At 39.8% G+C, this 27,266-nt stretch overlaps 1 protein-coding gene and 1 long non-coding RNA gene across 5 annotated transcripts in view; one reads left to right on the top strand and one right to left on the bottom strand.

Annotated features, from left to right (window-relative positions):
- Nucleotides 1-2,566: 2,566 nt before the first annotated feature.
- LOC127468003 (uncharacterized) lies at nucleotides 2,567-24,187 on the bottom strand. The gene is made up of 3 exons (XR_007903387.1): nucleotides 24,159-24,187; nucleotides 22,348-22,487; nucleotides 2,567-3,049 (listed from the first exon to the last, which is right to left on the bottom strand). It is a non-coding gene; the product is annotated as an uncharacterized LOC127468003 (long non-coding RNA).
- TMTC4 (transmembrane O-mannosyltransferase targeting cadherins 4) overlaps nucleotides 23,625-27,266 on the top strand; it is a 59,915-nt gene continuing 56,273 nt past the window's right edge. For all 4 annotated transcript variants that reach the window (XM_051780608.1, XM_051780605.1, XM_051780606.1 and 1 more), the window contains exons 1-2: nucleotides 23,625-23,757; nucleotides 26,017-26,232. In XM_051780608.1, coding sequence (XP_051636568.1) covers nucleotides 26,071-26,232 — 162 coding nt within the window. In that variant the 5' untranslated portion in view covers nucleotides 23,625-23,757; nucleotides 26,017-26,070. The remainder of the gene's footprint in view (nucleotides 23,758-26,016; nucleotides 26,233-27,266) is intronic.

Genomic DNA, 27,266 nt, shown 5'->3' on the forward strand with positions numbered 1-27,266 from the left:
CTCTGATGCTTTTCCTAATGCAGCCCAGGGAGCTTTTGGCTTTCCTTGTTGCAAGAACATATTGCCTGTGAAGATCCCCATGTCCTTTTGTGCAAAGAACTTTGCATTTGCCTTTGTTGAACTTCATGAGACTCCTGTTTCTCCAGCCCATCAAGGTCCCTATGAATTGGTAGCACGACCATCTCCACCATAATAACCAATCCTCCAAGCTTTTTATCATCTGCAAATCTGCTGAGGCTGCACATAGTCCTTCAATTCCCCATTTGCTCCTCATGCCACTTGCATTTAGTGTATGAGCACCTGGCCATACTCGTAATGATCAATGCTGATTTCCCAAGGAAAAGTGTGAGAGGCTGCCTCCTCCCCTCTGGTGATGTTTTGGAGAGGCTGTCAGGCATGCCTACAGAGAGGTCCCACTCAGGGCTAACCCTTTCACTCTGGCAGCTAACTTGAAGATGAGGCTGGCCCCTGCCTGAACTACAGCCCCTGCTGCATCACAGCCATGCCCCTGCCTGGCCCCAGGCACCACCACTCCAGACCTGGACCCAGCCCTGGCCCCTGACCTCTGGATTGACTTCCCAGCTTGACCTTGCACCTCCCTCATCCTGGCAGCTCCCCAGGTTGCTCCCCATCCTGTTTGGGGTGGTGGAAATGGTCCTAGCTGGGGAGACCCTGACCTGCCAGTCCCATGAGAAGCTCCCTCAGCTTCCAAGTCTTCACCACCTATGGAGCCACTGGCCCACGAGACACCCTGACTGACTGAAGAAATTATTTTTATATGGTGATGCCTTAAGCTCCTAATGGTTTTTTATTTTTCTAATATTTGTAAGACTTATAAGTTTTATAAGTAGTGGAAGTAGATTTTAAAAGCAGCAACCCCTCCCTTCTTTGTCCCTTGTCCCTTTCCCTTTCTCCAGCACCCTTGTTTATACATTCCTTAACCCTCTCACCCCATTCTATGCTCCCTATATCAATCCTACTCCTGAACACAGCAGAGATGTTTAGTCTTTTGTCAAGGTAAGGCCTAGATTGTTGGTAGAACAGCATATCAGGGCCTAAACCACAGAATACGGTCAAGAATTAGGTAACCATGTACCCTTTGTGCTCTGATGAGGAGGAAGGTGGGATGAACACGGGGTCCCAAAATACACCCCAGACTCATTTTAAGGGGGTGGACCCGGGGCGGATCAGAGTAAAGGCCACAGGGTGGACACATCTGGGATTGGATGGATGGTATTATAAAATGTAACCTCTCAGGTACAGCCTGCGCGCGTCGTGTAACATCTACTGCCTTGGCAAATAAACCCTTTCTTATCTCACCCCTAATTAACTGCTCTGGAGATTTTTTCAGCACCAAAATTCCACAGCAACAATGGCTTACATTGGGCAAAATAAATTTCACCTTTCTTCTGAATTAATGCAGAAACTCCCTCCCTCCCTGCTTACACACAATACCTCCGAATGCAAACAAAGCATGTTTCTTTATTTGGAACACATTTTTCTAATTTCACCATGTATGAAGCACAGAATTGTTACTAAATGAGCGTTCAGATATTTTACACTACTGAGAGATTGCTGCAGCTCTGGTTCAGTTCCAAGTGACCACAGCTGAAAGAAATGTGACGTGTATTTTAGAAGAAATCTCCTATGGCAACTTCAAAAAGGCTGTGGCTTTTCAGATAGGCAATATCTCCCCTAGGATGACATTTATTTTGGTGCTGTTGTCCTGATAATGACTACCATCAGACAAATGTTACAAAACTCAAGGAAAAATCCTTTGACTGATGTCTAAACTGACTGCTGAGTAAAAAAGTACATCCAGTGTCCTCACGAGGCTCTACTAAGGAGGGATATGATGTCATTTAAGGGACAGAGACAGAAGCAAGAAAAGGATGGTGAATTTCCTTTATGTCACTCTTAAACTATGCCTTCTTTGATATTAACAAAATATGCTGGAGATTTAAAATTTTATTTATTTTTATTTATTCAGCTTTTAATGGAAAGGTTTTTTCCTTCAGAAGACACAATAAATCACCAGAGCTGTTACATAAGGTTAGCTGGTGCTTGGAAGCTTCTGGAGTATTCACCCTGGGCATTCAAAAATCTGAATTTTCCAGCTTTTATTACCAGTTTAAATATTACAGCCCAACCAATTTAGTTTTATACTAGTTTTAGATTTAATAGTGGTGTTAAAAAAGTGAAACCAAATGGAACCTTTTACTTCCAAGTACACTTTAAAAGCATTTTGATAGAAGATCTTAAACAAGTTACAACTTTCTATTCTGATATGCCACATGTGAATAAAAGAACAGATCCAGAGCAATTTCTTCAATACCTGGATAAAATGTGGTTGGGATTGCCAAGTGTTCTTAAGAGTAAGAAGTTATATAGTGAGCCTAGGGGAGGAGAAAAAGGACACTCTTCTTTACCAGAGAACAAATAGTTATTCTTACATACATGTTATCACTTTAGAGTTTTTCCCACGCATTATACATGCACCACACTATCTTGGAATAATTTCCATTCAGCTTTTGCACAAGATGCACAACTGACAGGTCTGGGAAATCATTCCTAGATCTTTATTCTCTGCTGGACTTTGGGACTGAACAGTCTCATCTTCCATTTCATTGTATGTCACTGTATTGAGTGAAAAGTGGGCAACCTATTAGATTCACTAATACTCTGGAGCCAAGTAACACACGTATAGTTTCCCCAAACACTGTTTCGGCAGTAACTTCATGAACATCTGCTGCCCGCAGCCAGGAGCACCTCCTTCCCCTGCAGTTAATGATAGCAGTAGGCAGCTTGTGTCTGCACCTTCTTATGCAAGTTCAGTTCCCTCTATCAGCTTGAGGTCTATGGCTCAGGGCAGTGAAGAGCAGCTGCCACAGAAAAGGTGAGAGCATACCAGTTGTGGTCAGTGTAGCAATGTAAAATGAAAAATTATGTTTCATTCTTCATTCATTTCATTCTTCAATACTTCAGTCCATTCTTCTGGAAACAGTCCAAATTTTCAGAATTCATGGGAATAGCTGGCATTGCAAAGGGCCTGATAGAAGTAACAAAATATGTTAAAATTTTTACCTAAACCTTGCTGAAAAACTGATGAATTGTGAGAAGGAAAGCAAATTGCAAATTACAGTGGAGAAAAAAAAAGTTTAACTGAACTTTCATTGTAATATCATAGGAAAGGCAGACAGCATCCCTGAAATCTGGTGTAACAATGTCAGGAGACGTGGAGTTAAAAAGAACAAGAAAATGGCATTAAATATAATCTACTCCTATTCTTGCAGCTGGACTCCATCCAAGGCATTCACATAGAGATACATAATCCCCTCCTCCTCAGAACCAAAACACACAGTAGAGACGTTTGGTGATACAGATGAGAAGTGAGCAAAAGAAGGAAAATAGCTTGAGGTATTCTAAATTCTTCTCCAAAATATATAGCCAGCAGGTATGAGTATGAATCATCAGCCAGACAGGCACATAAATTATCATCCACCCTGTACTGGCTTTGTTTCACTTGCTTTTAAATTTGTTAAAGAATTGTTTTGTTTTGTTTTAACACCAGAGCCATCAGGTTTTGTGTGCTCTCTTGGGTTATTTTCAGCCTTCAGAACTGTCTGAAATACAAGCCATACAAAACAAGTTATTCCTTGTTCACCCTCATAACTCATCATACAACAAAATCATTGCCCTACTGCCTGCAGGTGACTGATCGAGAAGGTGAGTTCTGACGCTGAAGAGATTATGACAAAGAATGGGGCTTAAGAAATCAGAATCTGATGTGGAAAAAGAAAAGGTTAGTTTCCTCCCAATTAACCTTTGGGGTACAAATGCTAGCACATCAATTTGAAGCTGATGCTTCATGTCAAGAATCTGTAAATTAAAGTAGTATTCTTCTCTTCTGAGAAGCAGGAATGAAAGTTTTGCAAAGGAACTGAGATTCAGATGTCTGCACTTTTTCCTCTATGCCATGTACAAAACAGGATGCCATGTACTAGTACAGAATATTCACCATTTGCTGTTGGCTGAACTCTCACCAGGACTGAGTTTCTAGTTACTAGATCCCTGTATTTCAAAAGTGCTGGGAGAACCTGGTAGCTCATTTTTATTAAGCAATGTGATATTCAACACTCCATCACCTAGAAATTATCCACAAAATTTAAGACTGAGCTCAAAAATGCCAGATCATGTGCCTGCAGTCTATAGAAAAGGTATATATGAGCTTTCAATAGCCAATTCACTGAATGGAGCAAAATCTGAACTGCACCATGAGCAGTGTCACATGAAAGGAATGGGAAATTTTGAAGAACTTGAGTTTTGAATGGACATACATGATCCAATGTGAAAGGAATTCATCTTTTGCACTAGAGACCTTACCTGTAAAATCTACATGTTGATGAGATAGTTAGGCTCCATTTATACTCAAAGGAGAGATGTGAGAACTCCCAGAAAGATTAATTTGTCTACTTTTAGGTATTGATTATGAGATCAACTAAGTCACAAATCACATTATTGGCTTTCCTATATATATTTTCTAGGCAACTATTCAGATGAGGACTTCTGTATTTATAGAATCATAGAATGTTTTGGGATGGAAGGCACATTTAAAAGTCCTCTAGTTCCATGAGCAGGGACATCTTCAAGTAGTTTAGGTTGCTCAGAGCCCTGTCCAACCTGACCTTGAATGTGTCTAGGGATGGGACATCTACAGCCTCCGGGCAACATTTCAACAGATGACTGTCGTTGTCCTGTCAGATTGAAAAGATGCTTATGAAACAATTTGCCTGAGCTCAGGAACAGATTAATTATTAGAGCATTTACCAGGTCAGTAGGACACTTGAGTTTCATTATTCCCCACAGTGATCAGGGTTCAGGTCTACTGGCAGAAGGGAACTTTAATCCCTTATCTCTTAGTACAGGTGGGCCACAGTTCAAGCAAATAATAGGGAGTAATCAAGTGGCCTTACCACTGAAATGGAATCACGGTCATCTGGGTTCCTGTCAGCACTTCCCTGAGCAAAGCAGTCATGATTAAAAAAGAACAACAAAACTTAGAGCCAGACTTAGGTCCTCTGTTTCCTTGCCAAAAAACAACGCTGGAAAGCTAGACATTCCTAGCATATCCTTTTAGCATCTCTGACTGTTGAATTCTTTGATGCCCCTGAATAATGAAGAGTGCCTTTCTCATAACCAGATGGTTAATTTCTGCACGGGTTGTGTCGCATTCCTCTCAGGCATGCGAGCAGCTATGTCATTGACCAGAAAATAGGCTTGTCTATCTGCTTCTATCCGACGACTTCGAAACGTGGCAATACTGTTCATTTGTTAATGAGAAAATGCTTAGAAACACTGCAGTCTTCAGGGACCTTAGACTCCCAAAGAAGTCTAGGCAGGGAATAACTTCCCAAATGTTCAGTTCAGCCACAGCAGCAGTATTCTTAACAATGCAGAATAGAAAAACTTTAGGTACAAAATTAATTATCAGTAGAAATCTGGAAGTTCCATTGCTTTTTAGTCATAGAGATGATTGAATATATTAATTTTTTATAATTTTCCTTTTGAAATTAGACATCAATGTTCTTTCAAAATACACTTTAGGCACCTAGGCAAAGTTTTCAGATTTTTCAAAAATATTTGTACTCTTTTGTATTAAATTTCATCTCATTCCCACTGTTCTGTTCTCAAGCTTATCTAATTTTTCCTGTATCCTAGTTCTCTTCCATATCAAGTGTGACCTAGTTCCATATTAGATATCATTAGTTCAAACCTACTTCTCATGCCAAAATCATTAAAGAAAATACTAAGAGCCACTCCAAGGCTGATTCATGAGAAATGGTTCTAGTAGTAGTTCCCTTCCACCCATTAAATATTTTTTTCAACATTGCTCATTTTCATCTTCACTTTAAACAACCCCCTAACTATGTCAAAGTTTGCACCTCTGTCTTATTAATGAGCACTTCCTAAAGGCATCATTTCAGATGCTTTATTCATAAATTAGTCTGTCTCAGTGGGATTATTTCCATTTAACTTCAGATGTCTTCAGGGTGGTCATCTACATCTGAGCTAATGATCCCTGGCTGACTTTACAGTCAATAGAGAGAAATAAGCACTCATAGTGATTCATCTGACTTATTTTAGATATTTATTTCAGGATGGGATGAATCATACCCTAAAAGGAACTATTTTTTAGCATTGCTAAAAAAGGGAGCATGAGGTGACTAGTTCAGAAATAAAGGTCTCCAGAGCAGATATGTGCATTTAGTCACATTAATCCCATCATTCGTGACCAAACAAATTTGATCTCTGCTTTATAAAATCTGCTATCCAAAAAAATAATTCAGGCATAAACCTCACTTGGCAAAACTTATTGCAATTTATACAATTTACTTTTATCTTTATGTCATAGACTATTCTTTCGATCATAATTTTATCTTGCATACTCTTGATGTTACACTATTAGGTGTGTTGTTGATCAATATTTTCACCCTGAATAAATTAAGCTCATGTGTTTTTCTTTGATCTGCAAAGCAGATTTTCTGCTCATTCATTTTGATCTGTATTTTATTTTTTTAATTTAATATTACATATTTATTTATTTGTAATTATGTACTAGATAATATTGGTCTTCTTTATGCTTATATTTTACATTTTCTAGTAAAGTGCTGAATTACCTAAAAGTTAAGCCCAACCAATGCTTGAAGCTTGGAACACAGGAGATTCATGACTAAATACGTTTTGAAAGGATACACTGTTCATATATATAACTCTTCAGTTGTGTGTCTTTAGAATCAAAATTCAAATAACAAGTAAAGGTAATAAACACAGTTAAGCATTCATTTAATATCCAGTGAATCATAATAGTTATTGAAATCTGTAAACATGAGAGGGGAAGACTGTAAAACTAATCAGAAACACATGATCCCAGATCAGTAAGCAACCTCTGCTCCCCAGCTCCTCTATATTGTGAAGCCTCTTTGCAAACAAATGCACTCCAAAATTATTTCTCTGATGCTTAGTAAATTAATTTCAATTTGACTTTATTAATACCAAATAGGTGTCCTTAATAACAACACACATTCATCGCTAGATTGCCATATTTATCAGAAATAATAAAGTGTAAACATTTAGTATAACATTATAATCATAAAACAGGGTGGTTTTTTTCATGCTCTGAAGAGTCAAAAATCATGCATAATGTAATAGCATATTTTTGAGCTGGGAACAGCAGGCCAGATTTCAAGAGATAATTTAAATCTGTTTTTATTAACAAGAGAAAAAGGTCTTTCAAATGATCTGAAGCAATTTTTGCAAGAAAAGCTGAAGAGGTTATCATTATAAAATGTAATGGTAAACAGAGAATCCTGACAGAGAACATCCTAGGAAACTGTTTTACCCTGTATTTGATCCATATATGGTGAGGACCTGATCCAGAGCTCGTTTGAAAGTCAGCTGAAAAGCTCCTCATGAAGCCAATGGATTTTAGACCAGTGCTGGATTACAAGAATAAGGTAGCTGAAATTATCCACAGGAGTTTGGACATGGGTTTGAGATGAAAAGTAAGTGATCTTCAAGAGCATGTTTATAATTGGTGTTAAAATGAGAAATGAGACTAAACTGTAAATTTGGAAACAATATGGAGTTCTTTTGGATTTCTTTCCCCATTCGACCAGCCCCAACGGCCCTCAAGGCTTTGGATCTGTGGTTTTATTCAGAAGCACTACATAAATAGATGGCAGGTATGAAGTGTAGCATCTAGAGGCTTCTGTAGACCCACCAATAAATCTTAATTCATATATCAGACCCTAGTTTATTAAATATTATGGGTCAATAATATAAGAGCCTCTTTAAAAAATACATGGGTGAAAATTTTATATGGGAAAGTAGATGACCAGAAAACATTGGTTGTGAAAACACTCACATTCAAGAAATGTGTCAGAGCTTCCTATGAGCAAAAACAGAGAAGCCAGCTCATTCACAAATGGGCTTTTTAACATTTACCTCATGTAAGAGTGAGACAGTTTTGTATTATCAGTAATTCACTCATCTACCTTTTATAGACTAATGTAATTTAGCATTTTTAATATTATTACATATATTAAGCTGATTTTATATCAGAGTCAGAGTAATAAAAGAAGAATTATGCTTAGCAGCAGTACTTTGCTATTGAGTCAATGCTCATGGTGTGGTTTCCATCTGCAGACTCTCTCAAGTCCTTCTTTATCTTTAAACTTAGGTAAATTAGGTAAAGTTAATCCAAAATAGGTTAACTACCTAATAACACTATGTTGGGTAAACTGTACATTTTTAATTCAAAATTCTATTCTTTTCATTTGTTTTTTCTCCCTTGGTTATTACTGTAATAATAATTGTTAATGTATTTCATGTTATTGAAGATATGAATTCTTAATGTACTATCTGTGTTTCACTATTCTTTATTATTGTTTTGTATCATGTATTTAAGATTTGAAGAAAAATTAAAAAAAATTATTGTACTGAGAGATTTTTTCCCAGGGCCTGGCTCCTGGAATTCTCTTTGGGAGGATCTCAAGACCAAGAAATGGCACATAGTTTCTAGTATTAAAGGAGACAGACCTTGTTATATTCGGATTTGCCTTATATTTACACAAACTTCTAAAATAAGTCTAGGGATGTAGGGGTGCCTATTTTTCTTTTTGTTGACTATAAACAAGCCCAGAACAAGAAGCTCAGATGTAGATACAAAGCTACATGTGATCAGCTATATTAACCTCACTTCAAGTGATGTAAATTTACCACTGTCTTCTGATGGTCTTCTTGGAAGGAGTGATATAAATCCCATTCAAAATTCTATTCCATATCTTCAGGAGTAGTTCCAGCAAGGAAGAAAAGGAATTAACTGGACACTTTATGCACTGCAAGAGTCTGCAATTCTACCAATCTGAAAAGATACTATCATTTTCAGAGTGGCACTGCTTGCCTTGAGAAATTGTAAATTCTGAGACACTCAGGAGAATATTTTTAAGCAGGAACTTCATAAGGGGGTGCAATCTTTGCCAAAGATACAGCATATTCAGAGAAGTACTCACTCGACATAGCCTGTTGATAACCAGAAAAATCTTTGGAGTTTGAAAACAGATATGAAAGGAATATTTAGATCTACATCAGGCCTCACCTTAAAGAAGAGCAATAGCAAACTTCCAGCTTGGTCTCCTCTGTAACCTTAAGGATAATCGCACTGTGACTTGTTTAACATGATGCTATACACTTGAGAGTCAGCAACATAAATTTACCTGAAGGGTCATTCAGAAGACATGGTCTGGTTGAAAGCCCAACATGGTCCTTCTTCACTCAATACAGTGTCAAAATCACATTTCTGTTGCTGATAAGAACAAACAAGCACTTGCTCTTTTCTATTTCTCTCTCCTTTTTTTTTTTTTTTTGGAGATGTAGGGTGCCTTACTCTTAAATTTAGAGCACAATAAACGGTCTGGACACCATTTTCCAGATTGCTGTTAATACAGCCTTTTTTTAATGTGTTGAATTGTGTGCTAGGAAAAAACATCACAAGAGCCTTGAACATACAGTGTCCCAGACAGAATCTATGAAGCCTTTTATTTGCTTGCCCTGTGTATAACTGGTGGTTTAAAAACTATTTAAAGAAAAATAAGATTTTTTTTTCAATCAGGTGTGGTCATTTCTGTGTAAGCTTGGTACTATAAGGCCTGTAACAGGGGCACTCTGTTAGCATCTACTGTGTAGCAAGGTATTTAAATCATTAAGCAGACAGACTACAGCAGACTAAATTTACATGGCAGGTATTGTGCAATGCTGGAAGGTGATTCTACCAAAAAAAAAGAGCCATTCTGTAAATTTGGGGTAAATATGAAATCTCTACACTAGCAAGAAGGTCAGGATGTGCAATGTTAAGTGGCTATCATCCAGATTAAAGATGCAGTTTGCAACATGAGATTGAAGAAGACAGGACACTGCTCTACCCAGCACCCTATAAGGGGATAAGTGGTGAAATCACACTCAGCTCCACATCATATGTGTCTGTGGTAGGAGGGTAGTACCCAGCTGTTCTATTAGTCACTCACTGGAGAGATGAGGACTCAGGCTGCACTGCAAATATCTAAAGTGGAATCACAAGAATCCTCCCCTCTTTGTTACATGGTCTTCCACTGCTCTTTCTCCCTCCAAAGTGCTCTCCCTTCTTTCATGACTAAACTCATTTATTCAATTAATCACTTGGTAGTGAGAAAGTACCATTCTCAGACAGCTTGCTTTTCCACATTTTTTGAAGTGATGAGGAAATTTTGCATGTCTATAAAGACACCTAAAAGCTTACTGTGGTCATTTCTATTGAATCAAAATCAGGAACCTTGAGCAAACATTTTGTTTAGGGTTAAGGTAAAGTACTTTCATGCACAATATATTTCCTTGTATTCACTTACTGTGTATTTTACTATTCCTGTAGACTATACAAAAAAATCTTCCACCAATGCACATCCTTTCCCTTAAACAATATGAGACTGACTTGGCTTGTATTCAACCTCTGCCATTGGTTGCAGCAGCCAGTCTTCAAATGCAATAGCACATACTTTAACTCTTGGGCAGCTTTTGTATGCTGTTTTGTTATTTATGATCCATCTACCATGCTGGGGGGGGTTGAGGGGGCGAGAGTATCCCCATTCTATTCATAAGTGCAAGCAAAATTCTGGTGTTAAATTCTGCTTGATCCCTTAGTGCTTCTGTAGCTGTGTTCGGGCAACCAAACCCGTCAGTGTTGTATACAAACCAGCTCTTTGCAGCAGATACAGAATATAAGAATCCCCTTATGGTAGCTGTCTTGTTTTTATAATGGGGCACGTAATGGGGCACGTAGACAGTAAAAGTGTCTTCTGTGTTCAGCATTACCTTTTCAGAGTCAGGTACAGATTGCTTCCTGCTTACTGCTTCCCTAAATATCACCACCCCTATGGCAACCAAGGAGGAACATGGTGTTCTATATATGCTATGCATAATGCCTTCTAGGAAAGAGTTAGTTTGGATTCACCGCTGATGGTTCTGATTGTGTGTCTATAAGGCCCCTCACCGGCCACTGCTGAGGAGAACTAATGAAATGCAGCAAAGTCAGCAAGAGGGAAGGCACAGGCAGGTACTTCAGCTGTCACATAGCTTTTGTTTTGATATTCTAATTCACCAGGATCACTCTCCTTCTTAGGAAAAAGAAACATTTGCTGCCACATTTGGTGTCACATATCTTTTTGAAGATATGAGTGCACTTTTGGAGCTCTCCAACACAGCTACCATAGGGAAATAATTTTGTTGCTGGAGTTATCTCAACTGTAGAACTGTTTGTACCATTTAGCACCCCCTACCCACCCTGACTATTCTCTTTCTTGCTTCACTACAGCATGGCTAACTAGGCAAATCTATTATCCCAGATCACCATTATGAACACTTCCCTATTATTCATCAGGATTGGCTCTAACATCCACCTATGGGGGAGAATCTGGTGGCAGATCAATATGATTCTGCTACTAAGAAGATAATACATACACTGCTGTAAATACAATTTTACCTAACTATGCTCCTTGCCACCATCTAGTGGGTGGCTGGACATTTTGTTTATCCCTAAAAATTACTGGGTTATCTTTTGGGACAAGGCACATAAATACTTTGCATATGTACCATACTTAAATGTATTTGTCAAAAATAGCTTCTTTGCTAGCTGGTTCAATAACAAATGTATCTCCTACATGTTTTCATCAGAAGTCAAATATGGCAAGTCTTTCCTCTGTATTTAGTTTATCAAAGCTGTCTTTGAAAATCTCAGCCCACTGAAAGTCCAAAGGAATGTATGACTGTTTTCAGATGGAGCAGTATTTGCCTCAACTTTGCTTTTTGTTTTTCTAACAAAATACATTGTATATGGACCAAACACATGTATATACAAAGAGAAATCCAGTCATGATTCCTTACTCAAATTTGCTTCTGACATCAGCCAGTTAAAACTACTCTCTGGCATTTCATACATTTGTGCATAAGTTCCCCTAGCCCTCCTGGAGTTCTATGAAAGCACTTCTTCTGTCTACTGAAGAACTTCTTCTAAACTGAAAGCTTAACAGAATTAAAAATTGATGCAGCCTTAAGAATACACTTACTGTGCATAAAAGTGTTTTGCTGCTCTGTCCAGTCACAGTTCTGACCTCCTGTTACACTAACAAGCACTATCTCCACTGCAGAAGATTTTCAGCTGAATCAGTCCTCTGAAATTACAGTCAGTTGCGTAACAGACTTGAGTTCTGAGAACCACAAAACTTCCACTCTCTTGCAATGAAGCAGTTTAAAATTTCTACTGCCAAAGTCACAAAAGCTGCAGCATCAATATAACAGAAAAGAACAGCAGTATGATCAATGCTCAAAAAACAATGAAGTTATCAGAACATGGTTAAAAAGCTGCTTGTATTCCCCTCCAAGCATGTTTCCAGAGCTATTTTGAGCAGTCATTACACTCACTCACTCACTCATATACATATATGTATAATACATAGATAGATATGTATGTATGTATGTATACACACACATACATATTTCTCTGTGTGTGTATGTCTGTGCATATTTATGTATACATATGTCTACACACATACATATATTTTCATACACTTCATCTATTCTGACCTATTGATGATTCCTTATCCAATCCTATTCATAGCGATAAGGATTTCCTCAAGTCTTCCAGCTGATCTTGATAGTCTTTCTCTTAAGTGACTCTTGGGGACCTCCTATAAGAACTCTTTTCTTGCTAAGATATGACATAATTATTACTAGTAACACATATTGTCAAACGATATTGAATGAATTCAAAATGATTAGGCTTTCCCATGTTTAAAAATGAATAATAAATAATTTGTTACAGTTTTAGCAGGCAAAACAAGATCTTCTTTCAAAACCTGAGATTCATCAACAACAAAAATGAAGTTGGTGTACACATGTAAAGCAGGCAATTTTCATAGAGTCATAGAATCACAGAATGGTTTGAGTTGGAAGCAACCTTAAAGATCACCTAGTTTTCGCCCGCCTGCCATGGGCAGGGAAACCTTCCACAAGACCTGGTTGCTCAAAGCCCCATCCAACCTCACCTTGAGCACTTCCAGGGGTGGGACAGATACAGCTTCCCTGGGTAACCTGTTCCAGTGTCTCATCACTCTCACGGTGAAGAATTTCTTCCTAATATCTAACCTAAACCTACCATCTTTCAGTTTAAAGCCATTCCCCCTTGTCCTTTCACTATATGTCCTTGTAAAAAGTCCCTCTCCAGCTTTCCTGTCAGCTTTTAGGCACTGGAAGGCTGCTCTAAGGTCTCCCTGGAGCCTTCTTTTCTCCTGCTAAACCCCAACTCCCTGAACCTGCCCTCATCGGAGAGATGCTCCAACCTTCTGATCATCTTCGTGACTCTCCCCTGGACTCACTCCAACAGGTCTACATCATCCTTATCCTGGGGGCCTCAGAGTTCAACACAGAGCTCTCATGAGAGTGGAATAGAGGGAACTACCTCCCTCGAAGTGCTGGTCAATTTTTTTTTTACGCAGCCCAGCATACAGTTGCTGTTCTTGATGCACTAGATCTCACCTGAACCAAAACTTGCATGAAGTGACAGCAGTGCCCTCTTGGGAAGAGCCTAGAATGCGTAAATGGATCATATATCTGCCTACAAGATCTAGATTTACCTGCAGAAAGCAGCTCCTCAACTAGCTGTTTTTGTAACAAACTGTTACTGTTGCTTTTGCATTTAAAGATTTAGAATATCACTCTTAACAATAATATTCATATGTGTTTTTCTTTGCTGCTTATTAGAGAAATAGGTACACTTTATTTGGTAGTTTGTTTATTTAACTAGTTAAATTACCTGAGCCAAAAGTAAAAATAGTTAGATGTAATATGCAAAAAATATCCTTTCTTATGAGAAACAACTTTTGAATTTGACAGATGGCTTAATGTGAGATCTCAACATCCTTTCAACAGCAAAATAAATCAAATAAAGGTGGTAATAAAAGTAGATGGCCTAGAGGCATGTTATTTGCATAGGATTCAGAAAATTAGTTTTTAGGTTTTGGTGGGAATTCACAATAGCCTAATAAGGTTAGTCTCATTAGTCTCTACTCATAGGCACATATGGAAATTTAGAGCAAGAGGAAAGTTAGCCATTGGAAAAAACCTCCTCCCTTCATCCATGTCTTTCTTTTCCCTTCCTCATTGGACAACCATAAGCAGGAAAGGGTAGTCCTGCACTGATAGAAATCAAGTTGAAACTACGGATTTTATTGCTCATCTCTCAGTGTTAAGATTGGTGCAATGATGTGTGAAGATAGTGCAAATGAATGGTGCCAGAAGCTTTGCTGCTCAAGAAGCTGAAATCCCTTTTCCAAAACTGTTGAGGGTACAACAGAATGGACAGCCACTGATACAACCATATCAGTATGTTTTGACACTACAGTCTTAACAAATCCTTTTCTATCTACCATTCAGAAGAAGCCTGCAGCCTTTTAAAAAATATTTTAGAAATTCTTTCTCAAAGTTGACTTTTTTTTTTAATTCCCAAGGTGGACAAATGCCTAAAATAAATCTTATAATGTTTGAACCAGCTCTAATGTACTACTTAAAGGATTTGATACAGATCATGATGCACCATTCCAGAATGAGGCTTGGTGAACCTAAACATAAAATAATGGTTCCTGAAGGAATTATAAAATCAATGACATGAGCACAAGGGATTTGCACAAAAAAATTTATTATTATGGCAGTCAACAAACATAACTCTTTTGCCACATATTTAGGGGAACACAACTGCATGAAAGCAAATGCTTTAAAATTCATGTTATAGAATTTTTCTGGGACAACACAGTTGGAATTATTGTCTGCTATTATTACTGTCTTGGGTCTTAATTTTTTTCGCCTTCTACTTTTCCTTTTTCTCTTGTTCACAAAATAGAGGAGATAGAACTCTTATTCATGTTTTAGTATGCAATTTGTTGACTACTGCCCAGTATTTCAGACAATGTGATATGCTAATAAAACACACAAATAAAGTAAAATATTTTAGAGTACATTTTCAGAATATGGAGTTCCAGTATCATCTGTCATGAAATCCAGAACTTTAGAGTAATAACACAGTTAAATCCTTGTCTTATTATTTTACATCAAATGGGTTTAGTGGTCTTGTATTAGACTCTTTGCCTTTAGTTCTGCTGTTAGCGAGCACCCTAAAAGTCTTGTAGGAACAGAAAATTTCTCCTTCTGGATTAATTTGCTCTTTCATAAATGTTTGTTTGTTAAAGCTACACAAGCATATTTCCTGACATTTCTCTGTAGTGTTGGATCAAGGGATAATTTAGTCAAGAGAGTCCAGGACTGCATCTTTGTAACACACCAGATTGCCGGCATTTGAGGTCAGGGACATGGCACCACTAGGGCTTGATCCTGTGAAACACAGCAAGCTTGCTCAGAAACAGCTGATATCTTGCAAAATGGTTTTCAAACTAATTGCATTTGGAAAAGGAAGCTTTGGAAGATAATGTCAATGTATTTAAATACATACTGTCACCTTTAATGTCTGTAAATACTAGCTATGGCTACAGTTTCTACCTGGCTCTAATCTTCCTCACCAAAGTGTTATTCTGCTTTCATACAACTACTGCCACTGAACTTAACATATAAAATTTAAGAGCACTTGGCACTTTTCAGAAATGGGTCCTCAAGCAGATACTGAAAAAACATGTACGTGCTGCAAATGCATGTGGGTTGTCAAGTGTTCTTTAAAGCCACAGATATATGTAATAAAAATAACTAATGCCTGGGCTATGTTCAATCATTTCCTAGCATGCAGGCCACTGCATCTGTGGAACAATTTCTTGATGTTTCTGACTCACTTGGAAGGCTAAAAATACAAAAGTGAGACACAAGAGTAGAAATGTCCTTCCACCAAGACGTGGTCAAGAAATCTCTTATGTCTCTGAATTCTGCCTGAAGATTTCCACAGAAAGTTCAGAAACAAACTTGCTGAAAGCTCTCCATGTATTTGCCTCAGGGAGTTGGACGGGAGTGCATTGCTGGCATTTTTACTTCCAATTTGTAGACTGGAGCCATTTCTTCTTCTTTTTGTCTTTTCTTTTTTTTTTTTTTTACATTTATTAACTTTATTTTTGATGTGTTAAGAAAAGAGTGAGAAAATAGGCAGTAAGGTTTTCGTTTCTTTTTCTTTCTCAGTAAATCAAGCTAATAATTGCAAGAGATGCTTATTATTAGGCAGGCCTTGATTTGTGATGTACTGAGCCATCTATCTTTTGCTGTGGTTACAAGAATAACTTGTTATGGGTAAGCCAACACATACGATCTTGTGGGGTATCAACTCTTTTGCGGCCACTGCCTGTGCACACATTGATACTCTGATGTACCTTGGAGTAGGTGCGAGCAAGTTTACCCTCAGTAAGTTATTTTTCCTTTATTATCCTATTGCAGAACCTAGCACAGCTCAAAAATCCCACAATTGATTTGCTGGCAGCCGAGCCCTGGGGCTTGGAATGTAAATAAGACGCAGAATGAAAGTCACGTGCACTGCGGTAGCCAACATCGAGTGCAGGTACTTCATCAATTGACCTGATTTCTGGAAAATCTGCTTGCAGCCTTGAAACTAGCTTGCAATTACAATTTTTGCTATAAAATATTAGTCTCCATGGTAATGAGAAGTGCTTTACTAACTTATTTAGGGAAAAAAAAAAACATGAGGAGATGACAGTATCTCTGAGAAAATGAAATTTTCAGTATTATTTCACAGTCGAACAGCTTCATGCAGACTTGTCAACAGATTAGTAGCATTCTGCCCATTTTATATACAGAAAAACAGAGTAATTAATAGCCCCCAGGTCTTCCTTTCAGAAAGGAGATTTAATGAGCTCTGTAGCAGTATCAGAACAGAAGAGCACATAAATAGTTTTCCCGTGTCCATGCAAAAGAACACCACCAATGGAAGGATGGCCCCACCTCACTCCCTATAAGATCCACCAAATGTTATTACTCAAATGCTGCTCTACCAACTTAAATGTTGTAAAATTGTGGGGTACAAATGGGCAGGAAATGGGGCAGGAAATCTGTCCTATGTTTTTTGTGTAATACCCATCACAATGGGAGTCTGATCCACAGGCCCTAGCTTACTGGGGGGGGGGGGAGAAAGTAATTATGGTCTAGTAGGCAACAGAAGAATAAGAAAAATGTGTCAGGCTCTGTACAAAGGCAGTATCTGCTCAACAGATAATGTATTAGTCAGACTAACTTATGAATAAGGGGCTGTTTTAGAGCTACATTAACAGGCTTCCAAAGTTGGTTGTGATATCTTTCTGAATAACTTCCTCACAGAAAATATAATGGGTAAAAATCTTTAAGTCTGGGAACCACAGATCTGAAGTCAGGGTGGGGAGAGAGAAAAGAACTGGTTTTTTTCTGCCTAGTTAGAAGGTCAGAGAGAGAGGCACAGAATTCAAATTGCGGCAGCCCGCCCAAGGAATTGTCCTATCAATTCTACTTTCCAGTGCACAAGAAGTCTTCTAGAAGATAAATGGTTAACTGAATAACTCAGTCCTATTTCTTCTGAGATGGAGCTCTCTTGGATGGGCAGTAGCAGAAGAGCACAGTTTGTGCCCTATGAAACTCTTGGGGTTTTACCTTTCTTCTGTCAACTCAAGTTTTTCTGAAACCTCAGAGCTCCTCGTAGCAAGGAAAACGCTATGTTATAACAAGCTCTGTTGGGTTCTGTTTCTTGTTCTTCCCACTGAATTACTGTGCAAGCATGGATAAATGACTTTATCTCATTATTCCTCAGGTTTTTCTCCTCTAAAGCGAGATGCTTTCATTTGCCAAGCACCCTAGATGAAAACAAGATAAAGTATCCCTTCTTAAATTTCTTATACAGGCCATAATTACCCCGAGCAAGAAGGGGGAGAAAGAAAAACGTTGTTTACAAATCACAGCTGGAAATTATCTAAAAGTAGCCACTCTAACTACACTCCACAGTAACTCATATGTCTTAAATATCTCAGTGCTTTCCTGGGTAGACACTAAAAATGCAAGCATTACTGTATATCTCATGCTTCTAGCCAGAACTGCATGAAACAAAATTATTTTAGCAAGAATAAAAAATTAATTTCACAAATACAAGTAACCAGAAAAGTTTAAAATAATTTCTGCATTTTATGGCAGCGTTACTGTCTGATGTCCTGGCCTGCAGTCTGATGTCATCTAATGGCTGTTGGATCATGCTACTTGCCATGATCAAACACTGATGCAGTTTTAAGATCTTTCAATAAAGCTTTTGATTTAAGAATTATAAACTGGGTTCATATGAATCATGAACTATTAATTTCTCTCTTTTTTTCATTATATTATAATGTTTCCTGGTATGTATTTCCCTGGAGTTCTCTTATCTTTTAGGGTTAGCTTCAAAGATCCCTTTTTCCCTCCTACTTTTTAAATATAGGCCATGGTCATGGAGTTCTTTAAATGTGGATGAACTTTCAGGATTCAATGGAACCCATTGTTAGGTTAGCTGGTCTGTGAAAAAGAAAGAAAAGGTTAGACACATAGTCGAAAAGTTAAAAATAGCACTAAAATGTACAGGTCCCAATTCATTCTTTCCTGTACCTCACATCATCATTTCATACCACTCAGTAAAAAATTACATCATCTGACTGACTTATGACATTCAGCACCATATTTCACTTAGGCAAATGACTATGTGAGTGCAAAACAAAGGTCCAATTTGCTAAAATTAGGTAATTCAAGGAAAGGCAAATAATTTTTCTGGTGCTCTGACCATGGTTTCAGATGCTTTTCAAGAGAAGCTACTTTAGATGCTGTTGGATTTTTTCAGCAGATTATAATTTTCCTTATTTGTTAATGTATTGCCCCATACAACTTTATATAGTGTGCAATAAAGTTTCAATCAATTTAACACTAAGACAGATATAGCTGTCTTTAGAAGTGCCTATTTTTATTTATATTTGTATGTGTATGTGTAGTTAAAAGACTATTTACAAATTGATTCTGACAGCAGAGATGCTTGTACAGCCTTTTCATTAGGACAATACAATTTTAAGATGTAAAACTTGGAAATATTCTTAAATCATAATGTTAGCACATGCAATCATTCTGACTATGTCTCCAACCTTTTCCTTGTACAGCTTGAAATAATTTTAGGAAGGGAATTTGAGTAGTTTTGAAAATTATTTAAAAGTTCCACTTTCCATTTAAATTTTAATTTTTTTTATCTTCTGTTTCTTTGTGTCAAGCATAGACAGTTATTTTAATTTCAATGTCTGGCAAAGAGAGGGTGTATTTTCTCTAATGTAACAAAACCTAGGCAGATGCACAGAGTGAAGTAGTTCAGTATTAATGCTGAACTTGCAACGAATTGGCATAAATGCATTGGTAATTTCCTTGAAAGGCTTAGGTTGATTATTGATAGATGGTTCTGTATTTTTCCTATAAAAGCTAAAGTATAGTTTGTACTATGCCTAAAGTACTATAGTGAGAAGTAGTGATGAGGATTCTTATGGTTCAGAGAACAACAGAATAGTAGAATCTTTGTTATTCAGAAGTGGTTTACCTGCTACATTTTCATTTTATATTGGCAAGAACACATTCCACAACCACCTGCATAGCAGAGCATAATTCTCACTTTCAGAATTAAATTTTTTAAAGTATACTTCCTATTTACCTATTTAGGGGATAAATTAACATAATTTAAGACTGCAAGCCATAATCCTTCAAATCTATCCTAAACATTTTAGTAGCAACAAAATATCAGTCATTGTTGGTCAATGGACCTGCTCATTCTCAACCAGTGAGCAAGGACATGTCTACAGTAGCAGGGCCAATGGATTCAATACTTCACTGAAAACCTCAATTCTAAGGAAAATTAAAGTTGTGGGGTCTATCTGTCAGTCCTCTTCTGATAACTTCTGTTCCATTTATTCCAGAGTTATCAAAGTACAGCAGCTTCAAGCACGTTCAGTTCCTGCATGTTCCATAAAAAAGCCCATAATGGATGCATAAATGACAGCAATCCTATAGACACTTTCACTGAGAGACTGAGCTGTCACTAATTCTATATGGTGGTTGGCTGGCCAGGAAGTCTGGGCAGGCTGTTCACCAGGGAACACATTCATAGCTCCAGTCAGTTATAGTATAAAATGAACCTGGAACGGGTAACAAGACAAAAAGCAAACTGAGAAATATCAAGGGATCTTAATGAAGATGTCTTATATGGGTCACAAGGAGAACTGCAGTTAGTAAAGCAAGGAGGTATAAGCATATGAGACATAAAAAAACACGAAACAAGCTCCATTCATTAGAGTCTTGTTGCAACAATCTTGTTTAACTTCTGTTTCATTTGTTCCTTGGTTTTATGACTTAAGGTTGATCAATACTGGAACTCCAACAGGCATATGAGTTTGCCTGTCTACATATGTATACGTATGCATATCAACACACACATACAATACATTACATACAAAACAAGCTACCTAAGACATTCTGCTACTTAAAGTGTCTCATAGCAGAGTAGTTACTTGGGGCACCAGCTGTCTAGAGGAAGAGACCATCAAAACCCTATTAACAATAAAAATGCAAATATGCATATTATTTATGAAAATATTTTGCATGTATAATGCTTTTTTAAGCTTCTGAAATGTTTTGGTTGAATCCCGCATTACTACATTTTATTCTCTTCTCTTCAAAGTCACTGTGATACTGGCAAATGCTGATCCCTTGAAATACAACATTTTTTGCACACTCCTTTCTTACAAGGAAAAGCCTGGCCTTTGTGCAGATCTGCAATGGCAGGCTGCTAAAAACAAGGATGCAATAGCCACTTAGGCAGATCAATTTAGCATGCTGAGAAAACTACAGAGCAAGGAGATACTCACTTCATACACATAACCCTCCTAGAAATAGCAGATTAAAAAAAAAGAAAGCGGCATTGTATTTAGGAACTGTTTCAAATTGAAGTGCTATAATAACCCTCCAAAGAAGCAGACTGGAGATAAATTATGCAACTGTAGCTGATTTGAATCAGATTTTGAGGGAACTAGGGAACTCTCCAGAACAGGTATTTGCTCTGCAGTTCTTCATGTTAATTAAAACAGAACAGGAGGTCATCATAAAAGCTGCTATATTATTAAAAGCAAGATAATAAAACCCTAAGAAAAAGGCTTATTTCAAAATGGAAAATAACGGGAAGGAGGGGCTTCTGCATATGTTGACTAATTCACAAGGAAATGTTAATCATTATTGTTGTATTGACATAAGTGGTGATGAGGTGATTTATACCATCTGTGCATCTGGCTGTGTGGAAATATACATATTTGACCAGAACTGATGATATCAGCAGATTTACACTGAACAAATGAAATTCTAGTTATAAAGCATAGATCAAGGATGTGCAGATGTATAAGATATGTGAGCAAAGGAACTACAAGATGAGTATGTGATATATTTATTTCTACTAATGGTCCATTCACATCAGCAAATGTGATAAAGTAAAACTCACTACAGAACAAAATGTAACACAGAAATGTCAAAGTGACTCAACTAGTACAAGTCTAGCAATTGTCACAGTCTGGTGAGGCAAATCTCAACCTTGATTCACAGAACCTTACATGTATTTACATATGTTTAAATTAAAAAAAATGACATACATGCAAATTTAGACTTGAACTGAAATTTCATTTATTTCATTAGAAATTATAGAAGACACCATAAAATACATGATAGACTGCCTTTCTTAACTAAGGGATTTCTTTCTAAATTGGGTATCTCTCCTCTGATTTGGGGCCCTTCCATTAGCAAACACAGATTAAAAAGTCTATAAATATTTTGATCTCAGAAAGATTGTTGAATTTGAGAATTCTTATTGACAAGAAATTGACTTTTTAATACATATTTGTTGTAGTTTGGGGAGTGGAAGTTGAAACAGTAAGGAAATGTCAAGAAATGGACATCAACCAGTACTACTTCCTCATCATGAACTAGAATGGCAAACCAGCTATTTTTAGGAAGTGATATAAATCTCAATGCTTTGAATTGTAGCAGAAACCTAGGAACCATGCTTTTCCTGACTATCTCACATTTTATCTTGCATTTATAAGGCTAAACGACCCAAAAGTAAAAAAGACATCTTTCACCTCTATCATTTTATGATAGCAAATTATAAAACACAAAGCTTCCTGATTGTGCCTACTTAGCTCACTGAGCTGGGGACAAGGCCAGAATGGACAAGATAATTTTAAAGTACAATGCTTAATTTACCAGTTTGTAGGTCTTTGCTCTCGTAACATAGGGACCAGAAGTTCACAGTCAGTAAACAGAGCTTCACGTGCTTGATGACAGCAAGTCGCCAGCTTTCCACCACTTCTCAGTTGAGAAGTATCTCAGATGCTTTCTGGTAGCTGTTAAGCAAGCACAGGTTACAGCCTACCACCTTAAAAGCAGGAGCTTCACATATACAGTTGAATAATATACGAGCCTGGCGATTGTGCTGGCTCAGCTACTCCCTCACACGCAGCTGAGCCGCCCATGTTGCAGCAGATGTTCCAAAGCAGGTGTCAGTTGACAAGTCAGGCAGTGGCAGCCATTGAAGCACTCCCAAAGCAGTGCTGCCACTGGAGAGTTAAAGCCTCAAAGGAGTCAGGAAATAACTTTGTTAATTTGACACTTGATAATGCAAACATCTTAAAATTCCCACTACAAATCGTATGTCACGGCCTGGCATACAGCCAGGATTTCTCATCCAGTTTCAGCATATAGAGATTTTAATGGGGTTTTTTTCAGGGAAGCTTCTGCCAAGCACTTGGTATTACCAGTTCAGTGTTTAATCACACTTTCTTTTACAAGGAAATCGCAGTGGTGAAAATTATGTACACCTGATACAGCCTTTTTGTTGCCTCCTTACAGTACCTGTCCTGCGGGGAGCACCTGCAACAACCCCGTCCGCAGCACAATGGCCCCTTACAGAAAGGCTGGAACCCTCTGCTAATGCGCCCAGCTCACCCAACTATTCCCTCTGGGCAGCGAGACCCTAACACGACAAGACCCCACCACCACCCCCGCCCCGCTCCGCTCGGCTCCACTGGCTCTGTAGCTGCTTTCCGGGGGATTCTCGCTTCGCGCACGCCCGCCGCCGCAGGAACCTCGCCTTCGAGGGAGGAGTGGGGGACTCGGGGCATGGAAACACGCGATTCCGCAGGAACCTCGCCTTCGAGGGAGGAGTGGGGGACTCAGGGCATGGAAACACGCGATTCCGCGCCCCCCGCGCTGGGCAGCCCCGCACACCCCGGTTCACCCGGGCCACCCCTCCGCCCCGCGGCCAGCCAGGTGCGCGGACAGTGACCTGTCGGCAGAGAGGGCGGCGCGCCCCGGAGAGGCGGCACAGGCGGCGCGGGGAGTGGCCCGGCCCCCGCCTTTGTGCGGGGCGCGGAGTTTGAGAGGGCGGAGGAAGGACCCGCACGGGCCCCGCGCCCGCCGCCAGTGCCGCCCCGGCCCCGCCCCGGCCCCGCCCGCCGCGCGTCACCGCGGCCGCAGCCAATGGGCGGCGGGGATGTTTCCCGGAGGCGAGGCCGCCGCGGCCCCTCCCCCGCGGGCCGCTCCGCTCGGGGCTCGCCGGGCGCGAGAGTTTCGCTCCCGGGTGGGAGATGCCGGGCGGGATTCGTGTCCTCGCAGGTAACGCCGCGCAGGGGAAGGGGGGGTCTCGCCCGTGCCCCGCTCGCTGGCGGAACCGGCCCGGGGGGTGCTAAGGGCTAGCCGGGACAGGCCCCCCCCCCCCCCCGCCACGGCGGAGCCGCCGCCGCCGCCAGGACAAAAGGGGAGCGGCGAGCGGGGCAGAGCTTCCGTCGAACTCCCGGCGCAGCCTTGCCCCGCGCCCGCCGCTGCCTTCCCAGGCCGGCTCCTTCCCCGGGACCGCCCGCCGGGCGCCTGGGACGCCCCCAAGTTTGCGGGGCCAGGGCGACCCTCGGTGCGAGCCCTCCGGCGGCGCCCGCGCTCTCGGCGGGACGCCCCGTGCCCGCCCTGCCGGGGGTGCCTGTGGCGCGGGGCCGGTGCTCTCCGGGTCAGCTCGGGCTCACCTTTCTCTGGAGAGGGCGGCGGGGAGGTGCCTTCCCTCCCTCCCTCTCTCCCTGCCGCCGCCGCCGGCAGTGGCGTGTGCGCCGGTCGCAGGGAGGTGGCGGTCCCTCTGTCCCTCGTCGGTGCCCGTGCGGTCACCGCCTTGCCCTGAGAAGGGACCCCTCCACGGCCCGGCCTCCTGGACCGCGGGGAAGAGGGCCGGCAGCAGCTGTGCGCCGGATCAATGGAGCAAGCGTAATTGGAGAAACTTTCAGGGCGAAATTAATTTTGAGTAGATTAAATATTTTAATTGCCTGGTGGGCACTGATGCTGTGTCCGTGCTGTTGGTAGCAATGCGGTGCACTTCCCTCAGTGCACAGCCACGCTTTCCGTCTTTGTTTCCGTCAAACTAAGAGCGTAAGGGTGAACTACTTTGAGAAAAGGTTTTGCTCTTAAAGCTGCTGCTTTGCTCAGCCAGGGAGCTCCAGCTTCTCAGATTGTACAGCTCCAGGTTACTGATTTTATCTGAATTTGGGAGCACCGCTATACGGTCCCCGAAGCGAGGAGGGGCACTGATGTGACAGAGAGTACAGCCTGTCCCTGTGCATGTGTGTGTGCATGGATTGGGAATACGCGGAGACTGGAATTCAGTGTTGCAAAAACAGAAAGCTACAGAGCAATTGCCATAGCAGCTCTAATGATCGAGCCCGTTCCAGAAGCCAAATGACTGGAGCTTTTTTCCAAGATCGTATAAAGTCATTAAATGCAATATTTTCAGGGGTGCACTGGAGCTTTTTTCCTAGATTGTATAAAGATATTAAATGCAATGTTTTCAGGAGTGCAATGCTTGATTTAAAAAGCAAATAAATAAGAAGAAACTGCAGATAGGCTAGTATATGTGCTTATCATTCTTTGGGCTTACAAATAAAAATTTCAAATTCTGCCCTGTTTTCACTGCAGTTTTCCTTCCATTTGTAACCTTCTCCCCTTGCCATTTATACCAGCACTTGATAATAAGACCAGTCCCAGTAGAGTTGGAGCACTAGAGAAGCAGAGGCAGAATAGCAGTCCAGGCGGAAGGCTGGCTTTGGAGCACTGAAAGAGATCCTTCCAAGTAAAGGTGGCTCATGGGTGTAAAACTCCAGCCTTAGTACCTCCGCACTGATGGATTGCTCAGTGCATTAGGATTGTAGGGTCTTTTTCATCTACCTCAACAACCTCATGAGCCCATGAATACAGCTGTGGAATTTAGCCTGTATTTAAGGTGTGCAGAGTGATCTAGTGAACACTAGTCCAGTCTTAATTCTATGAGTCTTGTTGTCTCATTGTTTAAATTGTTGAGATTTAGGGCCTAGTCCGTTAACTCCTATCTCCATATGTCTGTCTGTGATGCTTGTATGAATTCCTTGCATGGGGAAATGTGTGAGACTAGGTCCTTTAATTTGATTAACAGAAGAGAGTTGAGCTCTTTTGGCAACTAATGGTTTGCTTTTCACACGCGGAAGGAAATTATAATGCTTATCATTCTCTACAGAACTTTATAAATGCTCCACAGTCTCCATAATACCTCTGTTTGTATTACTTGAACAGTAAGAAACAGAAAAAACAGTGATTTGCTCTAGGTTTTAGAGCAAAGCTTTATCTTAGAATCTAAGAATTTCTCTGTGCTCCAGCCATGAGAAACTCTGCCTTTACTTCCCTGTTTGAAGTACAAAATTACGTTTAGGTATGTTCCAGTAATTATGAAATGCACTGAGAGAAAAATGTAAGGTTGTATGGAACTTCATACAGCTTTCTCATCTCCCAACCCAACTCTCCATTTTTAAATTCTTTTTTATTGAAATGTGACTATAACCATGCATTTGTATGTATGTATTTCAGATTTTCAACCAACATAATGCTGAAGCTCTCAGCTTGGAACAAGCATTTTACAGAATGGCACAAACAGAACCTAATCTGGACCATGACATATCATGGTTCCTCCTTCCATCATACTGGGCTAAAATGGTTGTGGCTTTAATTTCCTTCCTCTGCTTTGCTAACAGCTATGATGGAGATTTTGTCTTCGATGATTCTGAAGCCATCATCAATAATAAGGTTTGTCTCTCTTCTTTCCCTATGGTCATAGGAAAAAAAATTAATGCAACAGTTGATCTAAGTAGACCCAAAGTTTCAGCCTAGTAAAGAGCTTCCTTTTTTTTTCACTTCATTTTTCCGTTTTGTTTTATTGGGTGTTTTTTAAAGTAAGCCTTATTTAAGGCTGAAAAACAAGAGGTGCAGCAGTGCTCTACCAAAAACCTAGAAGCCTAAATATGCTTAGCGAAATCTTACTCCTAAAGCTATTTTGATAACATGACTTGGGTTCTAATATAGAAACAAATTAAACAGCTTCTTTCCCCCCCCACCTCAGAATGCATCCCCTTTCATTCTTTTGCAAGTAAGATGCTCTGCTTAATGAGTGTTGATATCTGGTCAAGGGGAAGGGAGCTCTTTTTGCCATTCCAAATGGACTTTGCCTGCTTGTCATCTAATAAAGCATTACCTGGGGTTGCAGCAACTTTGTATGTGATGTTTATTAATGCTTATTCACAGGGTACCTGTACATCAAGACTGTCTATAGGTCTAATTTTATGCTCATTTCTAAGTCAGTAAGAGTGTGCAGTAGGCTTTTCTGATACCCATTGATGTTAATAGGAGATTTTTTTCAGTATCTCCTCAGGGTCACAAATGAATAAGCCAAGTGAAACAAACTTACTCTGTTTGCAAGACACATAATGGATCACAAAGCTATTGTAGGGTGTAGGGAGCCTCCAGCTGTGGTTTATACCACAAAAATGTTATAGGAAGCAAAGCTTCCTTTTCCTATGCTTCTTCCCCAGTAAAAGTTCCTGTGACAACAGTATTTTTTTTTTAAATAGAAGCAGAGTATTCTTGTGCTCTGTTTTAAAACTGATCATACATGCAGTGAACAGTCCTTGAAATGCTTAGACATTAACATGTGACTCAAATAAACCTCTAGCTGAGATTCTTTTGACTTTGAGGAATTGAGTGTCTTCAATTGTTGAGACACTTCATAGGATCACATGTAGGGGTGAGTGAGCCTATGCCCATGGATGGGTCTTGGTGTTGCA

The sequence above is a fragment of the Manacus candei genome, unplaced genomic scaffold (genome assembly GCF_025592945.1).
Source record: "Manacus candei isolate 608988 ecotype Guabito, Panama unplaced genomic scaffold, ASM2559294v1 h1tg000014l, whole genome shotgun sequence".
In the NCBI taxonomy this organism is placed as follows: Eukaryota; Metazoa; Chordata; class Aves; order Passeriformes; family Pipridae; genus Manacus; species Manacus candei.